We start from the raw sequence: 17637 nt of genomic DNA, 5'->3' as shown, positions 1-17637 counted from the left end.
AGCTCACACCCTGTTTCATGTGGTGTGGGAGGATTTCTACACCGTCTCGACATTCTGCAGCCTTGAAAGCTGGAGCTGATGAAGCCTCCTTTCTCTTGGCAAGAACAGCGGAGATAAGGGGATTCCAGCAACACAGACAGCAGAAATCCCTTTAGTTGCTGCAGGAACAGTGAAGACCAGCTGGGGTTATCTGCGAGAATCCGCAGCTCAGGGGAACGGTGGAGAGTCGGGATAGCCGGGCTGAAGAGGTGTTGACGCAGCAGGTTTGGGAGCTGCCATAACCGGATGCTTTCATCATCTGAGCCAACACCACTCATCTCCCTCCCACGAACTGTCCCTTGTTTGTGTGTGAACACTGGCTTCATGCCATTTGACTGTTTGTTGTATGTTTTTGTTTGTTGTTAAATGTAGTGTCTGGTACCATGCCAGGTCAGTGTTCTGGGGGACCAGGGCCTTCCAGGAGCTATGCCAAGGCGTCGCATTCAGCTATTCCTCTTGGGGCCCAGTTCCCCATAAGGAACACGCCCTATGAATTTGGGATCAGGTGCTACGTGCCCCCCCAAATGAACCTGGTTGCGAGGTTGCAGAGGCCGTGGTGGCCAAGCCCGCAGGCATCATGTACGTGGGCAGAAAGTTTGGGAAGGCCGTGTTCTTCCTGGAGTCCGATGAGGGGGTGAATGCGGCCGTGAGTAAAGGGGGGAACATTCCTGCAGGTCGCACCCTTGGTAACCAAGGTGCAGTGGGTGGTCCTGTCCAATGTCCCGCCCTGCATTACAAATCAGGCCCTCCTTCCCCACCTTCACACCCAGGGGAAGGTCCTCACGGACATCACCCCGATATCCCAGAGTTTGCGTAAAAAGGAGCTGCGGCACGTTCTTTCCCTCCGGTACAAGTTGACTGTGCTGTTGGATTGGGAGGAGGAAGTTGATGGGCGCTTCTGTGTCCAGCAGGATGGGCGAGATGTCATCATCTTCTGGACATTGCAGTGCCCAAGGTGCCATGCCTGCAGGGAAGTGGGGAATTGCTCCAAATCCCGGGTGGAGGCCTCAGCCTCCGGTGCCACTAAACCTCCTTGCGGCCCAACTTGCAGAGAGATAGACACCCCCCCTACCGATGGCCTTAACTCCCCGGGTACTTCTGGGGAATGCCCCTCTGCCACTGACCCCAGCGTTGGGACGGAGGTGGAGGAGGGACCAGCGGGTGGGGAAGAGGTAACCGCTGCACAGGGTGGGGCGGGTGTATCAAACAACAAGGTTGTGTCCAAAGATGGGGATGGTGACTCCATCTACAGTGGGCGGGTGGAATGGGACTCCTCAGACAGCGAGTCAATGAATGTTCTTGCTTCCCCCGTCGCAAGGCAGCACGGTGGTGGAGTTGATGCCTTACAGCATTTACAGACCCGGGTTCGATTCCGACTACGGGTGCTGTCTGTACGGAGTTTGTATGTTCTCCCTGTGACCACGTGGATTTTCTCTGAGATCTTCAGTTTCCTCCCACACCCCAAAGACGTACAGGTTTGTTAATTGGCTTGGTATAAATGTAAAATTGTCCCTTGTGTGTGTAGGATAGTGTTAATGTGTGGGGATCGCTGGTCGGTGCAGTTCTGAGTCCCAGAATCACCAGGTTCTGGACCACCTGGAAGGGAAAGCGGGGAGGATTTCACTGCCTGCGGCTATGGTGGGATTTGGGCAAAGCCCACATCCGCTGCTTATGTCAGGAGTACACTAGAGGGTCGGACAAGTGGCGCAATCCCAGGGTCAAACAGCTCGGGAGTGAGCTGCTCAATTTGGATTTGCGTCTAGGTTTGCAGGGACACGATTCTCTGGAGGGAATAGCAGGAGAAGGACGCGCGGAAAGAGATGCAGTTAGAGCAATCTCGAGGCCTGTACGTGAGGTCGTGGATCCAATTGCTCCACAATTTGGACCGTGGTTCACCTTTCTTCTACTCGCTGGAGAAGTGGCGGGGTCTGTCAGCAGTTTGTTGACGATGACTCCTCCGTCACCGAACCAGATGACATCAACGCGGCAGTTTGTTCTTTTTACGGGACCTTGTTCTCATCGGATAGCTCCGGGGATGAGTGCAGTGATCTGTTGGAAAGTCTAGCCATGGTCATCCCGGAGGATGCCGAGCATCTGGACGCCCCCCTGACCGCGGCCCTCCATCAGCACCGAAGAGGCATATTCCCTGGCCTGGACGGCCCGAAGGGCAGAGTTCCTCTGCACATTCTTGGAGGTCCTGAGGGAGAGCCTGGTGACCGGAGAGATGGCCCTGTCTTAGCGGAGGGCTGCTGTGGTCCTTCTGCCTACTAAAGAACTGGCGCCCAGTCTCCCTCCTCTGCACCGACTACAAGGTCATTGCCAGGGCAATGGCCATCCATCTAGGTTCAGTGCTGGCCCAAGCGATCCACCCTGACCAGTCTTAGACGGCCCCAGGCCGGTCCATCCAGGACAATATCCATCTGGTCTGGGACCTGGTTTACCTGGTTCAGGAGACCGGTATACCCACTACCTTTCTCTCCCTCGACCAGGAGAAAGCTTTCGACAGGATGGATCACGTGTTTCTCCTGAGGACTGCAGGCGTTTGGGATCGGACCGCACTTTGTGGCCCGGATCCGGCTTTTATATGCCGCCACGGAGTGCCTCGTCAAAGTAAACAAAACCTTGACAGCCCTCATTCCCTACCGCAGAGGAGTACGTCAGGTCTGCCCCATGTCAGGCCAACTATACACCATCTGTGTGGAGCCGTTCTTCAGTCTGCTTCAATGGAGATTGAGGGGCATGGTTCTATGTGAGCCGGACATGGAGGTGGTCCTCTCAGCCTACGCCGATGAACATCCTCATGATCACCGACCCCTTCGACCTGCAGAGGATGCGCGAGTGCCAACAGGTTTTCTCGGTTGCCTCCTCTGCCAGGATCAACTGGGGGGAATTTTCCGGATGCTTGGTGGGTCCTGGCAGATGGACTCCCTCCCGGAGGAGATGTGGCCTTTCACATGGAGAACCTCGCACTTCCTCTACCTGAGAGTCTACCTGACCGGCAAACTGGCAGGAGCTGGAGATGAAAGTCGTCGCCCGGCTGGGGCGCTGGGCTGGTCTCCTCAGAGAGCTTTCCTAACGGGGCAGAGTGTTGGTCATTAACCAACTGGTGGCCTCCATGCTCGGTTACAGATTCACCACCCTGGTCCCATCACCCACCTTTGCTGGGATCATCCAGAGGAAGTTGGTGGACTTGTTCTGGGGCAACGGAAAGCACTGGGTCTGTGCAGCGATCCTGAGTCTACTGATTGAGGAGGGCGGTCAGTCGCTGGTGTGCATTCGCACCGCAGGACCCTGCAGAGATATCTGTACTCTGGGCATCCTCCCAGGTGGCACGTGCTGGCAACGTACTTTTTCCAACAGGGCCGCTGCCTTCAAGGAGGTACATGGACACTGGTGGTGGGCATTAGCCGTGCTGTCCTGCTGGGGATGCCGGCTTCTACCGGGACCTGCTGAGAGTCTGCAACCTGGTTGCGATGGACCGGGCCCCCCTCAGCCGGTGAAGGGTGACAGCCCGGTCATGAGAGCAGCCGGCCCTTGTCCCGCCCCACCGGGTATCGGGGAGGCTCGAACTTGTGTAGTACTCACGGTTGAGCAAACCCCCGCTCAGCTACAAGTACTCATCAGACCCAGGCACCGTAATCCTTCTCGGGAGCTGGTCCTACACAACATGAGCTGCCATTCGTCGACACCCTTCATCTCCCTCCGAGACACAGGGAGGCGTGTCCTATACGGGCTCCTCCTCCACACCCTGCACTGCCTCGCCCTCGTCCACAGTCCGGCACAAAACGGTGGTCAGTGCTGCCTTTTGGTCACGAAGGGGCCTCCCAGTGGGGTCCATCTACGCAGGGATTCTGCCCCTCTATATTGGGGTCCTGGGGTGGAGGGTACTGCACTGAGGTGTCCCTGCAACCTGTTTCTCTCGCGGTTCACAGACTCGCCAGCCACCTGCCACTATTGTGGGCTGGAAGAGTCTGTGTACCACGTGTATATGGAGTGTGTGAGGTTGCAGCCCCTGTTCCAACACCGCAAGGAGCTGCTCCTTGCCTTCTGGTTGAACTTCACACCCACCATCCTCATCTTTGGACACCCTGTGCGTGGGGGAGAGGGTAGGGCTGAAGATGTCCTGGTTGGGTTGTTCCTGGGCCTGGCCAAGCTGGCCATCCGCGAGTCACGGCGCCAGGTGGAAGAGGGCTCTGCCCGAGCCGGCTGCCTGCCCCTTTACCGGGGTTATGCCCGTGCCCGGGTGGTACTTGAGAGTACCTGTCCACGGGCACTGGGGGATTTCCGGGACCGTTGGGCACCACAGGGGGTGGAATGTATCCTTAATAAGAATTGCATCATAGTTATTTTAAAATTCAGTGATATATAATTTGATGTTTGTGTTATGGTGGTGGGTGTGTTACCACGATTTTGGTTTGTGAATAATATTTTGTATCGTAATTGAATAAATTATTTTTGATTAAAAAAAACCCAGAAAAAATAGTGCGCCGTCCCTCAGTGCTGGGAGGATGATGGGGTGGGGTGAGGAGAGAGTTGTGGCGGGATCACTGTGATGGAGGGGTCACGGTGTGGGGAAGGGAGGGTCACGGTGTGGGGGGGCAGTCACTGTGGGGGCGGGGGTCACTGGTGACCGGCCAGATCAGTGGTCTTCCCTGGGGAGGGGCATGGTGGACAGCACGGGAGTGGGGGGGGGGGGGAAGCTCGGTGTTCTCCCCTGGGAGGGGGGTCACCACTGCAACACTCACCTCTTGCTGGTTGCGGTTCTGCTCCTTCTCTATTTCTGACACCTGGATCTGGATCCTGGAGAGAGAGGGATGTGGCGGGTCAGGGGTCACATCCCCAGGGGTCAGCCACTCATCACCTCCCCTGCCCCCCTTCACCCCCCCCGTACTCTCCTCTCTCCCTGTCCCCTCTCTCCCCCTGCCCCCTCACCCCTTCCTGTCCCCTCCTCTCTCCCGCTGTTCCATCCTCTCTCCCCTGCCCCCTCCTCTCTCTCCCTGCCCCCCTCTACTCTCCCCCTGCCCCCCTCTACTCTCCCTCTGCCCCCCTCTACTCTCCCCCTGCCCCCTCTCTCCCCCTGCCCCCTCACCCCTTCCTGTTCCATCCTCTCTCTCCCTGCCTCCCTCTACTCTCCCCCTGCCTCCTCTCTCCCCCTGACCCCTCTCTTCCCCTCCTCCCCCTCCTCTCTCCCCTTGGCCCCTTCCCCCTCCACTCTGCCCCTGCCCCCTCCCTCCCACCCCCTGCGGGGTGATGACCCACACCCTGACCTGTTGGCTTCCTCCCTCTGCTGCTGCTGTTCTGCAACCCGCCTGCGCTGGACCTCGGCTTCCATCTTCTCCCTCAGGACCTCGGTGTGGCCAATTTCCCAGTCCTGTAGGATTCTGGTGGTGGAGTCTGTCGATGCAATCTGCCCACCGCCACAGGGAACGTCAGGAACCAGGAACCAGCCCCCTGATCCTCCCCACCGCCCCAAATCACTGCCAACCGCCCCACCCCAACCCTCCCCACCGTCCCCACCCTACCCTCTGCCCCTTCCCACCCTACCCCACCCCATATTCCTATCCATGTACCTGGCCAAATGTCTTTTGAACATTGTGATCGTACCTGCCTCGACTACCTCTTCCGGCAACTCGTTCCATACACCCACTCCCCCAGCCTGGAAAAGTTGCCCCTCAGGTTCCTATTAAAGCTGTCCACACTCACCTTAAACCCATGTCCTCTGGTTTTTGATTCCCCTACTGGGTAAAAGGCTCTGTGCATTCGCCCCATGATTAATACGCCACGATAATAAGATCACCCCTCATCCTGCAGCGCTCTAATCAGTGGTGGGGTGAGCAGAACGATGTTGAGCTGATGCATGGCCAGCTCTGCTCTGCCCACTCTGTCCCTTGCAGCGGTGGCTTTGTTAGTGCAGACTCTGCCTCGTGCCTCTGTGTAATGGTGGAGGGTTCCCACAGCCCAGGCACCCACCCATGTGTGTGTGTGTGCAGCCCCCAGTGTGAGCGGCCCCCGGTGACTGTCCTTACCTCTCCTGGGATCATGCCGTCCTCCGCATGGATGCGAGGGTCTGCTCCGTTCTGGAGTAGGATCTGAATGGCTGCCACGTGGCCCGCAAACGCTGCCCGATACAGAGGGGTCCGTCCATACGCACCCTGACACAGACCACAGGGTGAGTCTGTGTGAACACGGGTAGCACATGGACACAGACCACAGGGTCAGTCTGTGTGAACACGGGCAGCACATGGACACAGACCACAGGGTCAGTCTGTGTGAACACGGGCAGCACATGGACACAGACCACAGGGTGAGTCACTATAGACACGGGTAGCACATGGACATGGACCACAGGGTCAGTCTGTGTGGACACTGGCAGCACATGGACACAGACCACAGGGTGAACACGGGTAGCACATGGACACAGACCACAGGGTCAGTCTGTGTGAACACGGGCAGCACATTGACACAGACCACAGGGTGAGTCACTATAGACACGGGTAGCACATGGACATGGACCACAGGGTCAGTCCGTGTGAACACGGGTAGCACATGGACACAGACCACAGGGTGAACACGGGTAGCACATGGACACAGACCACAGGGTCAGTCTGTGTGAACACGGGTAGCACATGGACATGGACCACAGGGTGAACATGGGTAGCACATGGACACAGGCCACAGACATGGGAACTACTTGGTATGACGGGAATTGTTTAGGATACACTGCAAATTATACTTAAAGGGTTGACGGTGGATTTAAAGGGCGCATGGATAAACTCCAAAAATTGTTCATCCCTGTCTGGCGAAAAAATAAAACAGGAAAGGCAGCTCAACCGTGGCTAACGAGGGAAATTTAGGATAGTGTTAAATCCACCAGTCACTGAAAGTTGGCGTGCAGGTACAGCAGGCAGTGAAGAAAGCTAATAGAATATTGGCCTTCATAACAAGAGGATTTCAGTATAGGAGTAGAGAGGTTCTTCTGCAGTTGTATAGGGCTCTGGTGAGACCACATCTGGAGTATTGTGTACAGTTTTGGTCTCCTAATTTGAGGAAGGACATCCTTGTGATTGAAGCAGTGCAGCGTAGGTTCATGAGATTGATCCCTGGGATGGCGGGACTGTCATATGAGGAAAGATTGAAAAGACTAGGCTTGTATTCACTGGAGTTTAGAAGGACGAGGGGGAATCTTATAGAAACATATAAAATTATAAAAGGACTGGACAAGCGAGATGCAGGAAACATATTCCCAATGTTGGGCGAGTCCAGAACCAGGCGCCACAGTCTTAGAATAAAAGGGAAGCCATTTAAGACTGAGGTGAGAAAAAACTTTTTCACCCAGAGAGTTATGAATTTGTGGAATTCCCTGCCACAGAGGGCAGTGGAGGCCAAATCACTGGATGGATTTAAGAGAGAGTTAGATAGAGCTGTAGGGGCTAGTGGAATCAAGGGATATGGGGAGAAGGCAGGCATGGGTTATTGATTGGGGACGATCAGCCATGATCACAATGAATGGCGGTGCTGGCTCTGTTTTTTACACAGAGAGTGGTGAATCTGTGGAATTCTCTGCCACAGAAGGTAGTTGAGGCCAGTTCATTGGCTATATTTAAGAGGGAGTTAGATGTGGCCCTTGTGGTTAAAGGGATCAGGGGGTATGGAGAGAAGGCAGGTACAGGATACTGAGTTGGCTGATCAGCCATGATCATATCGAATGGCGGTGCAGGCTCGAAGGGCCGAATGGCCTACTCCTGCACCTATTTTCTATGTTTCTATGTTTCTATGCGGACCCGTGGACTTCATGACACAGGAGTACATGTAGACTACATGCGACACAGTACATGTGAACACGGAGACTACATGAGACATGGAGATGGAGAAAGATAACGCAGGGAGTACATGGGGTCACAAGGATGCAGAGACATAACCAAAACTTTGATTAGGCCACATTGGAGTTGTGGTCACATCATTACAGGAAGGATGTGGATGGAGGCTTTGGAGAGGGTGCAAGCAGGATTATCAGGATGTGGTCTGGATTAGTGGGCATCAGCTATAAGGAGAGGTTGGACAGACTTGGGATAGTTTTCTCTGGAACGTCAGGTATGGAGAGGAGACCTGATAGAAGCCTGTTCCAGTATTAAACTGTTCTATGTTCTATTTTGTATGTGGGGAAAACGGGACAAATGAGAACATGGGATGCAGGGAGGTAACACTGGTAGCACATGGGGACATGGAGACCTAGACACAGAACCCTGGACATATGTGGGATAGGGACCTAGACATGGAACCCTGGACATACGTGGGACAGGGACCTAGACATGGAACCCTGGACATATGTGGGACAGGGACCTAGACATGGAACCCTGGACATATGTGGGACAGGGACCTAGACATGGAACCCTGGACATACGTGGGACAGGGACCTAGACATGGAACCCTGGACATATGTGGGACAGGGACCTAGACATGGAACCCTGGACATATGTGGGACAGGGACCTAGACATGGAACCCTGGACATACGTGGGACAGGGTCCTAGACATGGAACCCTGGACATATGTGGGACAGGGACTTAGACACAGAACCCTGGAAATACGTGGGACAGGGACCTAGACACAGAACCCTGGACATACGTGGGACAGGGACCTAGACATGGAACCCTGGACATATGTGGGACAGGGACCTAGACATGGAACCCTGGACATATGTGGGACAGGGACCTAGACATGGAACCCTGGACATATGTGGGACAGGGAGCATATGGGGACATGGAGACTTAGACACGGAACACTGGACTTATGTGGGACAGGGGGTTCATGGGGAGGGGTGCGGAACGGGGCAGGTAACTCTGGACATATACGTGGGGACATGGGCAGGTACACAGAGGGTACAAGAGTCTGAAGAAGGGTCCCGATCCGAACGTCACCCATCCTTTTTCTCCAGAGACGCTGCCTGACCTGCTGAGTTACTCCAGCACTCTGTGTCTATCTTGGGTAAGTGGGCCACAGTGTGGGGAGCGGGGAGGGGTGTGTGGGGAGCGGGGAGGTGGGGAGGGGGGTGTGGGGAGCGGGGAGGTGGGTAGGGTTGGAGAGGTGACCCTGCTGACCCAGCCCCCCCCCTCCCCCCGGTTACCTTGGAGTTGGGGTCGGCTCCTTTCTCGATGAGGAATTGGATGGCATCAGGGTGCCCCCCCCCAGCCGCCTCTGACAGGGGGGTGCTGCCGTGCACGTCGGTGCAGTCCGTCATGTCCAGCTGGTGCCTCTGCCTCATCACCTGCCCCATGGCATCGAACGCCACACCATCCCTTGTGTCCAACTCAGATACCTGCACAGCAGCAAACAGCAGCTCAGTGGCAGCTAGCAGCCCACCGACTGTCCCTCCCTTAGCCACCACTGACCGTCCCCTCCCCTAGCCCCCCACTCACTGTCCCCATCCCTGTCCCCTAGCCCCCCACTCACTGCCCCCTAGTCTCCCACTCACTGTCCCCATTCCTGTCCCCTAGCCCCCCACACACTTTCCCCTCCTCTAGTGCCCCACTCACTGTCTCCTCCCCTAGCCCCCCATTCACTGTCCCCTCCCCTAGTGCCCTATTTACTGTCCTCTCCCCCTTCCCACCCATTCACTGATTCCATCATGTCCCTACCCTCAGCCTCCCACTGAGCCCACCCAAAGTACATTTCAGGCAGGTCTGGTAAATCTCCTCGCCCCTGTCTATTGCTACCACATCCTTCCTGCAATGTGGCAACCAGAACTGGATTCTCCTACTTTCCCAATCACTGGGTGAGTCCTATTAAGCGAGTTCGGTATTGCGACTGCACATGCTCAGGGCTTGGGTCACTCGCGACAAGCATTCAAGGCAGCTGTGCTGCTGCGTGTGAGAAGGCCTGCGTTTCGTCCATGGTTGGGGTTGGGCCCGGGTCTCCGCGCTGCGGGCGCTGTTGAGTTGCTGCTGGGCCGTACCCGTCCCCTCCTGGGTGTCGTGTCCCGTCCCTGTCTGGGTGTGGCCGGGGTGGCCCTGGGCTGGCGGGGCACCGGCCCGGGACGGTCCCGGTCTTGCAGCCGGCACGGGGGGGAGTGCTGGCTCCAGCTCGGCTCTGCCTGTCCCGCCGGGTTGGCCGGCAGCCCTGGATTGACCGGCGGGCCGGGGACCGTCGGCTGCGCCTCTCGCCTTGTCCAGTGGCTGTCGGTTGGCCCGTTCGATGCCGGCGGGGGCCGAGCGCCAGTCATCGACGGTGATGCACACATGGGTGCTGCGGTGGCTCGGCGGGTCAGGCAACATCTCTGGAGAAGGGTCTCGAACCGAGATGTCACCCATTCCTTTTTTCCGGAGATGCTGCCAGTCCCGCGGAGTTGCTCCAGCGCTTTGTGTGGGTTCCCATTGATGGCTGGTGCTTGACTTTTGCTGGCGCCAGCGGGGTTGGCCGGCGGCCGCTGGGTGGGGCGGGGGTTGCGGCTGGTGGTCTCTGGCCCCTCGGGGAGCAGGTTCCTCAGGAGTTGGAGCGGGGTTGGGCAGGGGTTGGCACTTCTTCTCCGAGCTGGCTGTAGGCCGCTGCTCCGGGCTGGTGTCCTGTCGGTCCGGGGTCGCCCCGGACGTCGCCATCCGCCTCCCTGGCGGGGATGGGACACTCGAGGGGGGAGCGAGGGGTCCAGTGGCGGTTCGGCTGCGTTTGCGGCGCCGGGGACCCAGGCTGCGGATGAGGCGCGGGTCTGTGTGCGCGCAGCAGCACAGCTGCCGAGAATGTCCCTCCCACTAGCATCTGCCCCCTCTCTCTCGCTGTTACACCGCGCTCTCCCGCTACCTGGCACCCCTGATCCTCAGATTAAATATATTTTTACACTAAAATTATAAATAAAGATAAGAATGTATACAGTTTATACAGCCAGCACTGTGTTTGCTTTTCCCTTATAGCGAATGAACTTTGACAACTCCCATGATTCATTGTGTTTTTTGGAATACCGAACTCGCTGATTCCCATTTATCATTTACTGGGAAGCTTTCTTTATTTGCAATTTACTGCTGCCCTCCTCTAATCTCTCATTGCCTGCATCCTTCCCCTTTCCCATTTATTCCTCTGCTCTGCTTATTTCCAGACCTGAGGTGTGCTTTCCATACATGGTGAGTGTATGGGGAGAAGGCAGAATGGGGTTAGAAGGGGGTGATAGATACTCCTATCACTTATGACCTTGTTGCATACATTGGATGTTCTTTATCCACACTTTCTCTAGAACTGGAACACTATATTCTGCACACTATGTTGTTCTCTTTGCACTACCTGTTGTGCTTGTGTACGGCTTGATAGTACTGTGCAGTCGGATGTGATTGTGTAGCACACTAACAAAGTTTTTCATTCTATATTGCTAGAGGTGACAATATTAAACCAAAGCTAGGAGAGGGAGCAGATGGCCACATATGGCCTGCAGAGGGCAGCAGGTAACTGTGCTCGCACTAAAATCTCTTCTCCATTTTCTGTCCCAATTTATTTTAAATGCCATAGAGATGTCTAGTCCAGAAACAGGCTATGGGAGTCAGTAGGTTTGTAGTAGATGTCGGTCAATAGTCGACCGAGAAGCAACCTATACCCGTCCACTGATACTCTCCTCCGCCTAGCGGAGTTGATCCTTACCCTCAATAACTTCTCGTTTGACTCCTCCCATTTCCTCCAAATACAAGGCGTAGCTATGGGCCCAAGCTATGCCTGCCTCTTTGTCGGGTACGTCGAACAATCCTTGTTCGAGGCGTACCAGGGCCCCATCCCCAGTCTCCACCTCCGCTACATCGTCGATTGCATTGGTGCTACCTCCAGCACCCACACACAACTGACTGACTTCATCCGCTTCACCACTAACCTATCCGGCACTCAAATACACCTGTACCATTTCCGACATTTCCCTACCATTTCTTGACATCACTATCTCCATCGCAGGTGATAGACTTCTGACCGACATCCACTATAAACCCACTGACACCCATTGCTATCTAGACTACACTTCTTCCCACCGTGCCTCCTGTAAGGACTCCATCCCCATCTCCCAATTTCTCCGTCTATGCCGCATCTTCTCCCAGGAAGAGGTGTTCCACACCAGGGCATCAGAAATGTCCCCATTCTTCAGGGAACAGGGGTTTCCCTCCCCTACTATAGATGAGGCTCACACCAGGGTCTCTTCCATACCCCGTAACACTGCTCTCTCTCCCCATCCCCCCACTCGTAACAAGGGCAGAGTCCCCCTAGTCCTCACCTTTCACCCCAACATACATACAACATACAACAAATAGTCCTCTGTCATTTTCGCCACCTCCAACGTGACCCCACCACTCGCCACATCTTCCCATCTCCCCCCTGTTTGCTTTCCGCAAAGACAGCTCCCTCCGTAACTCCCTTGTCAATTCTTCCCTTCCCTCCCGCACCACCCCCTCCCCGGGCACTTTCCCTTGCAACCGCAAGAGATGCTACACTTGTCGCTTTACCTCCCCCCTCGACTCCATTCAAGGACCCAAGCAGTCGTTCTAGGTGCGACAGAGGTTCACCTGCATCTCCTCCAACCTCATCTATTGCATCCGCTGCTTTAGATGTCAGCTGATCTACATCGGTGAGACCAAGCGTAGGCTTGGCGATCATTTCGCCGAACACCTCTGCTTGGTCCGCATTAACCAAGCTGACCTCCCGGTGGCTCAGCACTTCAACTCCCCCTCCCATTCCGAATCAGACCTCTCATTCCTGTGCCTGCTCCATGGCCAGAGTGAGGACCACTGGAAATTGGAGGAAAAGCACCTCATATTCCGCTTGGGCAGTCTGCACCCTAGTGGCATAAACATTGAATTCTCCAAATTCCGGTAGCCTTTGCTGTCTCCTCCCCTCAGCTCTCCCTCAGCCCTCGGGCTCCTCCTCTTCCTTTTGCCTTTGTTCTCCCCGCCCCCCACCGCCACCCTCCATCAGTCTGAAGAAGGGTTTTGGCCCGAAACGTTGCCTATTTCCTTCGCTCCATAGATGCTGCTGCACCCGCTGAGTTTCTCCAGCACTTTTGGCTACCTTCGATTTTCCAGCATCTGTAGTTCCTTCTGAAACACTCGGTCAATAGTCTGCTTCCTGTGATGGAGACAGTGAGATCTAGAAATGGTAGGGAGATGTTTGAGATAGTCCAGGTGAATTTGAGTGCAGGATGGAAATTAGTGGTGAAGTTGATGAAGTCAGTGAGTTCTGCATGGGTGCAGGATGTAGCACTAATGCAGTCGGCAATGTAGTGGATGTAGAGTTCTGGGATAGGGCCAGTGTACGCCTGATCCTATCTGATCTCCCGGTGGCTCAGCACTTCAACTCCCCCTCCCATTCCTAATTTGACCTTTCTGTCCTGGGCCTCCTCCATTGTCAGAGTGAGGCCTGGTGCAGATTGGAGGAACAGCACCTCGTCTTTAGCTTGGGTAGTTTACACCCCAGCTATATGAACATTGACTTCTCTAACTTCAGAGAGTCTTGCGTTCTCTTTCCATCCCCTCCCCCTTCCCAGTTCTCCCGCCATTCTTACTGTCTCCGCCTACATTCTATCTTTGTTCTGCCCACTCCCCTGACATCAGTCTGAAGAAGTCTCGACCCAATATGTCACTCATTCCTTCTCTCCAGAGATGCTGCCTCACCCGCTGTTACTCCAGCATTTTATGTCTAACTTTGATTTAAACCAGCATCTGCAGTTCTTTCTTACACATCTTTATCTATGGCTACAGTCAATACTGGCATGTGAGATTAGCATGGATGGGTGCTGGTCATGATGGTTAGCATGGTGCTAGTGGTCTATGGAACACCTGGGGGGTCTCCATCCCCCCTGCGTTGTCTGGATCACCTGCTGTCTACATTCCCCCTGCATTACCTGGATCACCTGCTACCTCCATTCCCCCTGGTCAGAGCCTGCCCAGCTCACCTCCTTCAGTATGCTCTGCATCTCCTCCACATCTCCCTCAAATGCGGCTTCCAGCATGCGGACCCTGCGCTGCTGCTGCTCCTGCTTGCGCCGCCGCTCCTGCTCCTCCTTCTCGCGCTCCCTTGCAGCTGCCTCCTGCTCCCTCTTCACCAGTGCCACATACGCCTGTAGTACAGAGAGTGGAGTTACTGCCACCCACTGTGGCCAAATCAATCACGCTGCCCTGTCTGACCAGATGAACCGCCAGGGACATGTAACAAGATGGTGGGAGTAAACCCCTCCCCCCCATTATTGCAAACCCCCGGGTTCACAGCTCACTCGAGGAACCAGAACACTCCAGTGCGGAACTGAGGGAGCGGGGTACTGGGGGAGTGGGGTGCTGAGGGAGTGGGGTACTGAGGGAGTGGGGTACTGACAGAGGGGCGGTACGGAGGGCGGGGTGGTGAGGGAGGGCCGGTACTCGGGGGGGCGGAACTGAGGGAGGGGAGGTACTGAGGGAGGGTACTGCACCGAGGAGTTCCCTGCAATCTGTTTCTCTCGCAGTTCACAGACTCGCCAGCCACCTGCCACTGTTGTGGGCTGGAAGAGTCTGTGTACCACGTGTATATGGAGTGTGTGAGGTTGCAGCCCCTGTTCCAACACCTAAAGGAGCTGCTCCTTGCCTTCTGGCTGAACTTCACACCCACCATCCTCATCTTTGGACACCCTGTGCGTAGGGAAGAGGGTTTGGGGCTGAAGATGTCCTGGTTGGGTTGCTCCTGGGCCTGGCCAAGCTGGCCATCCGCGAGTCACGGCGCCAGGCGGACGAGAGCTCTGCCCGCCCCTTTTCCATGATCATGTCCGCGCCCGGGTGTTATTCAAGAGGGACTACGCACTGTCCACGGGCACTCGAGGGGATTTCTGGAGCCACTGGGCACCGCGGGGGGTGTAATGTATCTTTAACATGGATGGTGATCTAGTTGTACAGTAATTTATTTGATATATTTGTTTGACGTATTATGGTGGTGGGTTTTATTTTGACTTATTTCAATAGACAATAGACAATAAGTGCAGGAGTAGTCCATTCAGCCCTTCGAGCCAGCACCACCGTTCAATGTGATCATGATTTTCATACTGTAAGTATTATTGTATATAATTGATTACATTATTTTTGGTTAAAATAAAACTGAGGGAGGGACGGTACTGAGGGAGCGCTGTACTGTGGGAGGGGCAGCTTAAAGGGGGTGTTGCAACGTTGGACAAGTTGGTCATGGATTGTAACACTGTGGAAGGGCAGGAATGACTGGGGCTGGGGGAGGAGTGAGGCAGAGGGTACATGGTGTGGTGGGGGCTGGGGGCTGTGGTTGGCCGAGTTCCCACCTCTCTCTCCAGTTTCTCCATCGTCTCCTCGTACTGCTCCCTCTCCTCCCGGCGCCGGGCCTGTTCCTTGCGTGCCAGGTACTGCCGGAAGGCACACTGGATGGTGATGGCCGACTTCCCTGGGGAGAGACAAGATCCTGCTGACTGGCAGTATGGTTTCTGCTGGAGTGGAGCATTGCCAGGGCTTGAGGGAGTGGGCAGTGCACAGCCAGTCCTCCTCCTACTCACCCACTGGACCTCGGAGCTGCCGAGCCTGGCCCAGAACAGGGGTTTCACCAATAGTGAGGGTCGTGTGGCCAGCTTTAGGGAGGGGGGTCCCAACGTCATGCGGTTCCATGGATCTAACACCATTCCCAGCTCCCAATGATCTGCCCAGTGCACCTTTCCCAGGGCTCTAACCTCAACCATACTTAGATCCCTGCAAGTGGTGCTGTAGCAGGGGATTGAGGGAGGCACACTGGCCTTCATCAGTCAGGGTATTGAGTGAGGAAGTTGGGACGATACATTGGCGAGGTTGGAATTGGAGTTTTGTTCACCCTGCTGTAGGAAAGATGCCATTAGCTGTAAAAGGTGGATTTTCCATAATGTGACATGCATTTCATGCCCACTTTTAACCCATTTCATTCCTTGCTTCGGTTATTTTCTGCTTTCTTTATATCCGTTAAGGGCCCTGTCTGATTTAATCTTCCTAAACCTTAATATGCTTCCTTATTCTTTTGACAAAATTTGCAACTGCTTTTGTCATCCCGAGCTTCCAGACCCGTCCACCCTCATCTTCCTTCCTCAACATCAGGATCATGTTGGCCTTGATCCCCGGTCAGCTGCTCTTCCCACAACTCTCACATATCACATATGGACTTACATGATAACATCTGCTCCCAACGTATTCCCAAGTCCCAAGATGACGTTGTCATTTCCCTTACCCCACATTAGCAGTTCCATTCCCGAGGTCCAACCTCATCTACTTTTCCAGAACTACTTTAAAAACTAACAAGTAGGAAGGAACTGCAGATGCTGGATTACACTGAATAAAGCTGGAGTAACTCAGTGGGTCAGGCAGCATCTCAGGAGAAAAGGATCAGGTGACGTTTCAGGTCAACCTGACCTGCTGAGTTACTTATCTCCAGACATGCTGCCTGACCACTGAGTTAAAACTTAATGAGTTATGGTCACTGTTCACCAAATGCTTTCCCACAGAAACCCCAATCACCTGGAAGGTTCATCTCCCCAAATAAGGTTGCGTATGGTGGGCTATCGGCATATAGACAAATGACAATATGTGTAGGAGTAGGCCAATTTGCCCTTCGAGCCTGCACCGCCATTCACTGTGATCATGGCAGATCATCCCCAATCAGTACCCCGTTCCTGCCTTCTCTCCATATCTCTTGACTCCGCTAGCTTTAAGAGCTCCATCTACCTCTCTCTTGAAAACATCCAGAGATTTGGCCTACACTGCCTTCTGAGGCAGAGAATTCCACAGATTCACAACTCTTTGAGTGAAAAAGGTTTTCCTCATCTACATTCTAAATGGCCTCCCCTTATTCTTAAACTGTGGCCTCTGATTCTGGTCTCCCCCAACATCGGGAACATGTTTCCTGCCTCTAGCATGTCTAATCCATTAATAATCTTATATGTTTCAATAAGATCCCCTCTCATCCTACTAAATTCCAGTGTATACAAGCCCAGTCGCTCTATTCTTTCACAATATGACAGTCCCGCCATCCCAGGAATTAACCTCGTGAACCGAGACATGCTGCACACCCTCCATAGCTAGAATGTCCTTCCTCTAATTTGGAGACCACAACTGCACACAATACTCCAGGTGTGGTCTCTCTAGGGCCCTGTACAACTGCAGAAGAACCTCTTTGCTCCTATACTCAACACCTCTTATTATGAAGGCCAATATGCCATTCGCTTTCATCACTGCCTGCTGTATCTGCATGCTTATTTTCAGTGACTGATGAACAAGGACCTTCCACTTTTCCCATTTGCCACCATTTCGATAATACTCTGCCTTCCTCTTTTAGCCACCAAAGTGGATAACCTCACATTTATCCACATTAAGTTCAAGTTCAAGTGAGTTTATTGTCATGTGTCCCTGATAGGACAATGAAATTCTTGCTTTGCTTCAGCACAACAGAACATAGTAGGCATGACTACAAAACAGATCAGTGTGTCCATATACCATTATATAAATATATACACACATGAATAAATAAACTGATGAAGTGCAAATAACAAATAATAGGTTATTAATATTCAGAGTTTTGTCTGAGCCAGGTTTAATAGCCTGATGGCTGTGGGGAAGCAGCTATTCCTGAACCTGGTCGTTGCAGTC

At 54.3% G+C, this 17637-nt stretch overlaps 1 protein-coding gene across 1 annotated transcript in view; it reads right to left on the bottom strand.

Moving 5' to 3' along the window:
- Window positions 1-17637, bottom strand: part of iqank1 (IQ motif and ankyrin repeat containing 1) — a 49725-nt gene that overhangs the window by 14609 nt on the left and 17479 nt on the right. Inside the window, exons 4-9 of the mRNA XM_033040483.1 lie at window positions 15300-15418; window positions 13941-14105; window positions 9162-9353; window positions 6066-6191; window positions 5307-5446; window positions 4785-4839 (exon numbers count right to left, since the gene is read on the bottom strand). Of these exons, the coding sequence (XP_032896374.1) occupies window positions 4785-4839; window positions 5307-5446; window positions 6066-6191; window positions 9162-9353; window positions 13941-14105; window positions 15300-15418 (797 nt within the window). The remainder of the gene's footprint in view (window positions 1-4784; window positions 4840-5306; window positions 5447-6065; window positions 6192-9161; window positions 9354-13940; window positions 14106-15299; window positions 15419-17637) is intronic.

This window comes from Amblyraja radiata, chromosome 2, assembly GCF_010909765.2.
Source record: "Amblyraja radiata isolate CabotCenter1 chromosome 2, sAmbRad1.1.pri, whole genome shotgun sequence".
NCBI lineage: Eukaryota > Metazoa > Chordata > Chondrichthyes > Rajiformes > Rajidae > Amblyraja > Amblyraja radiata.
The sequence above is the reverse complement of the archived record's forward strand: the minus strand, read 5'-3'. Positions and strand labels throughout refer to the sequence as shown.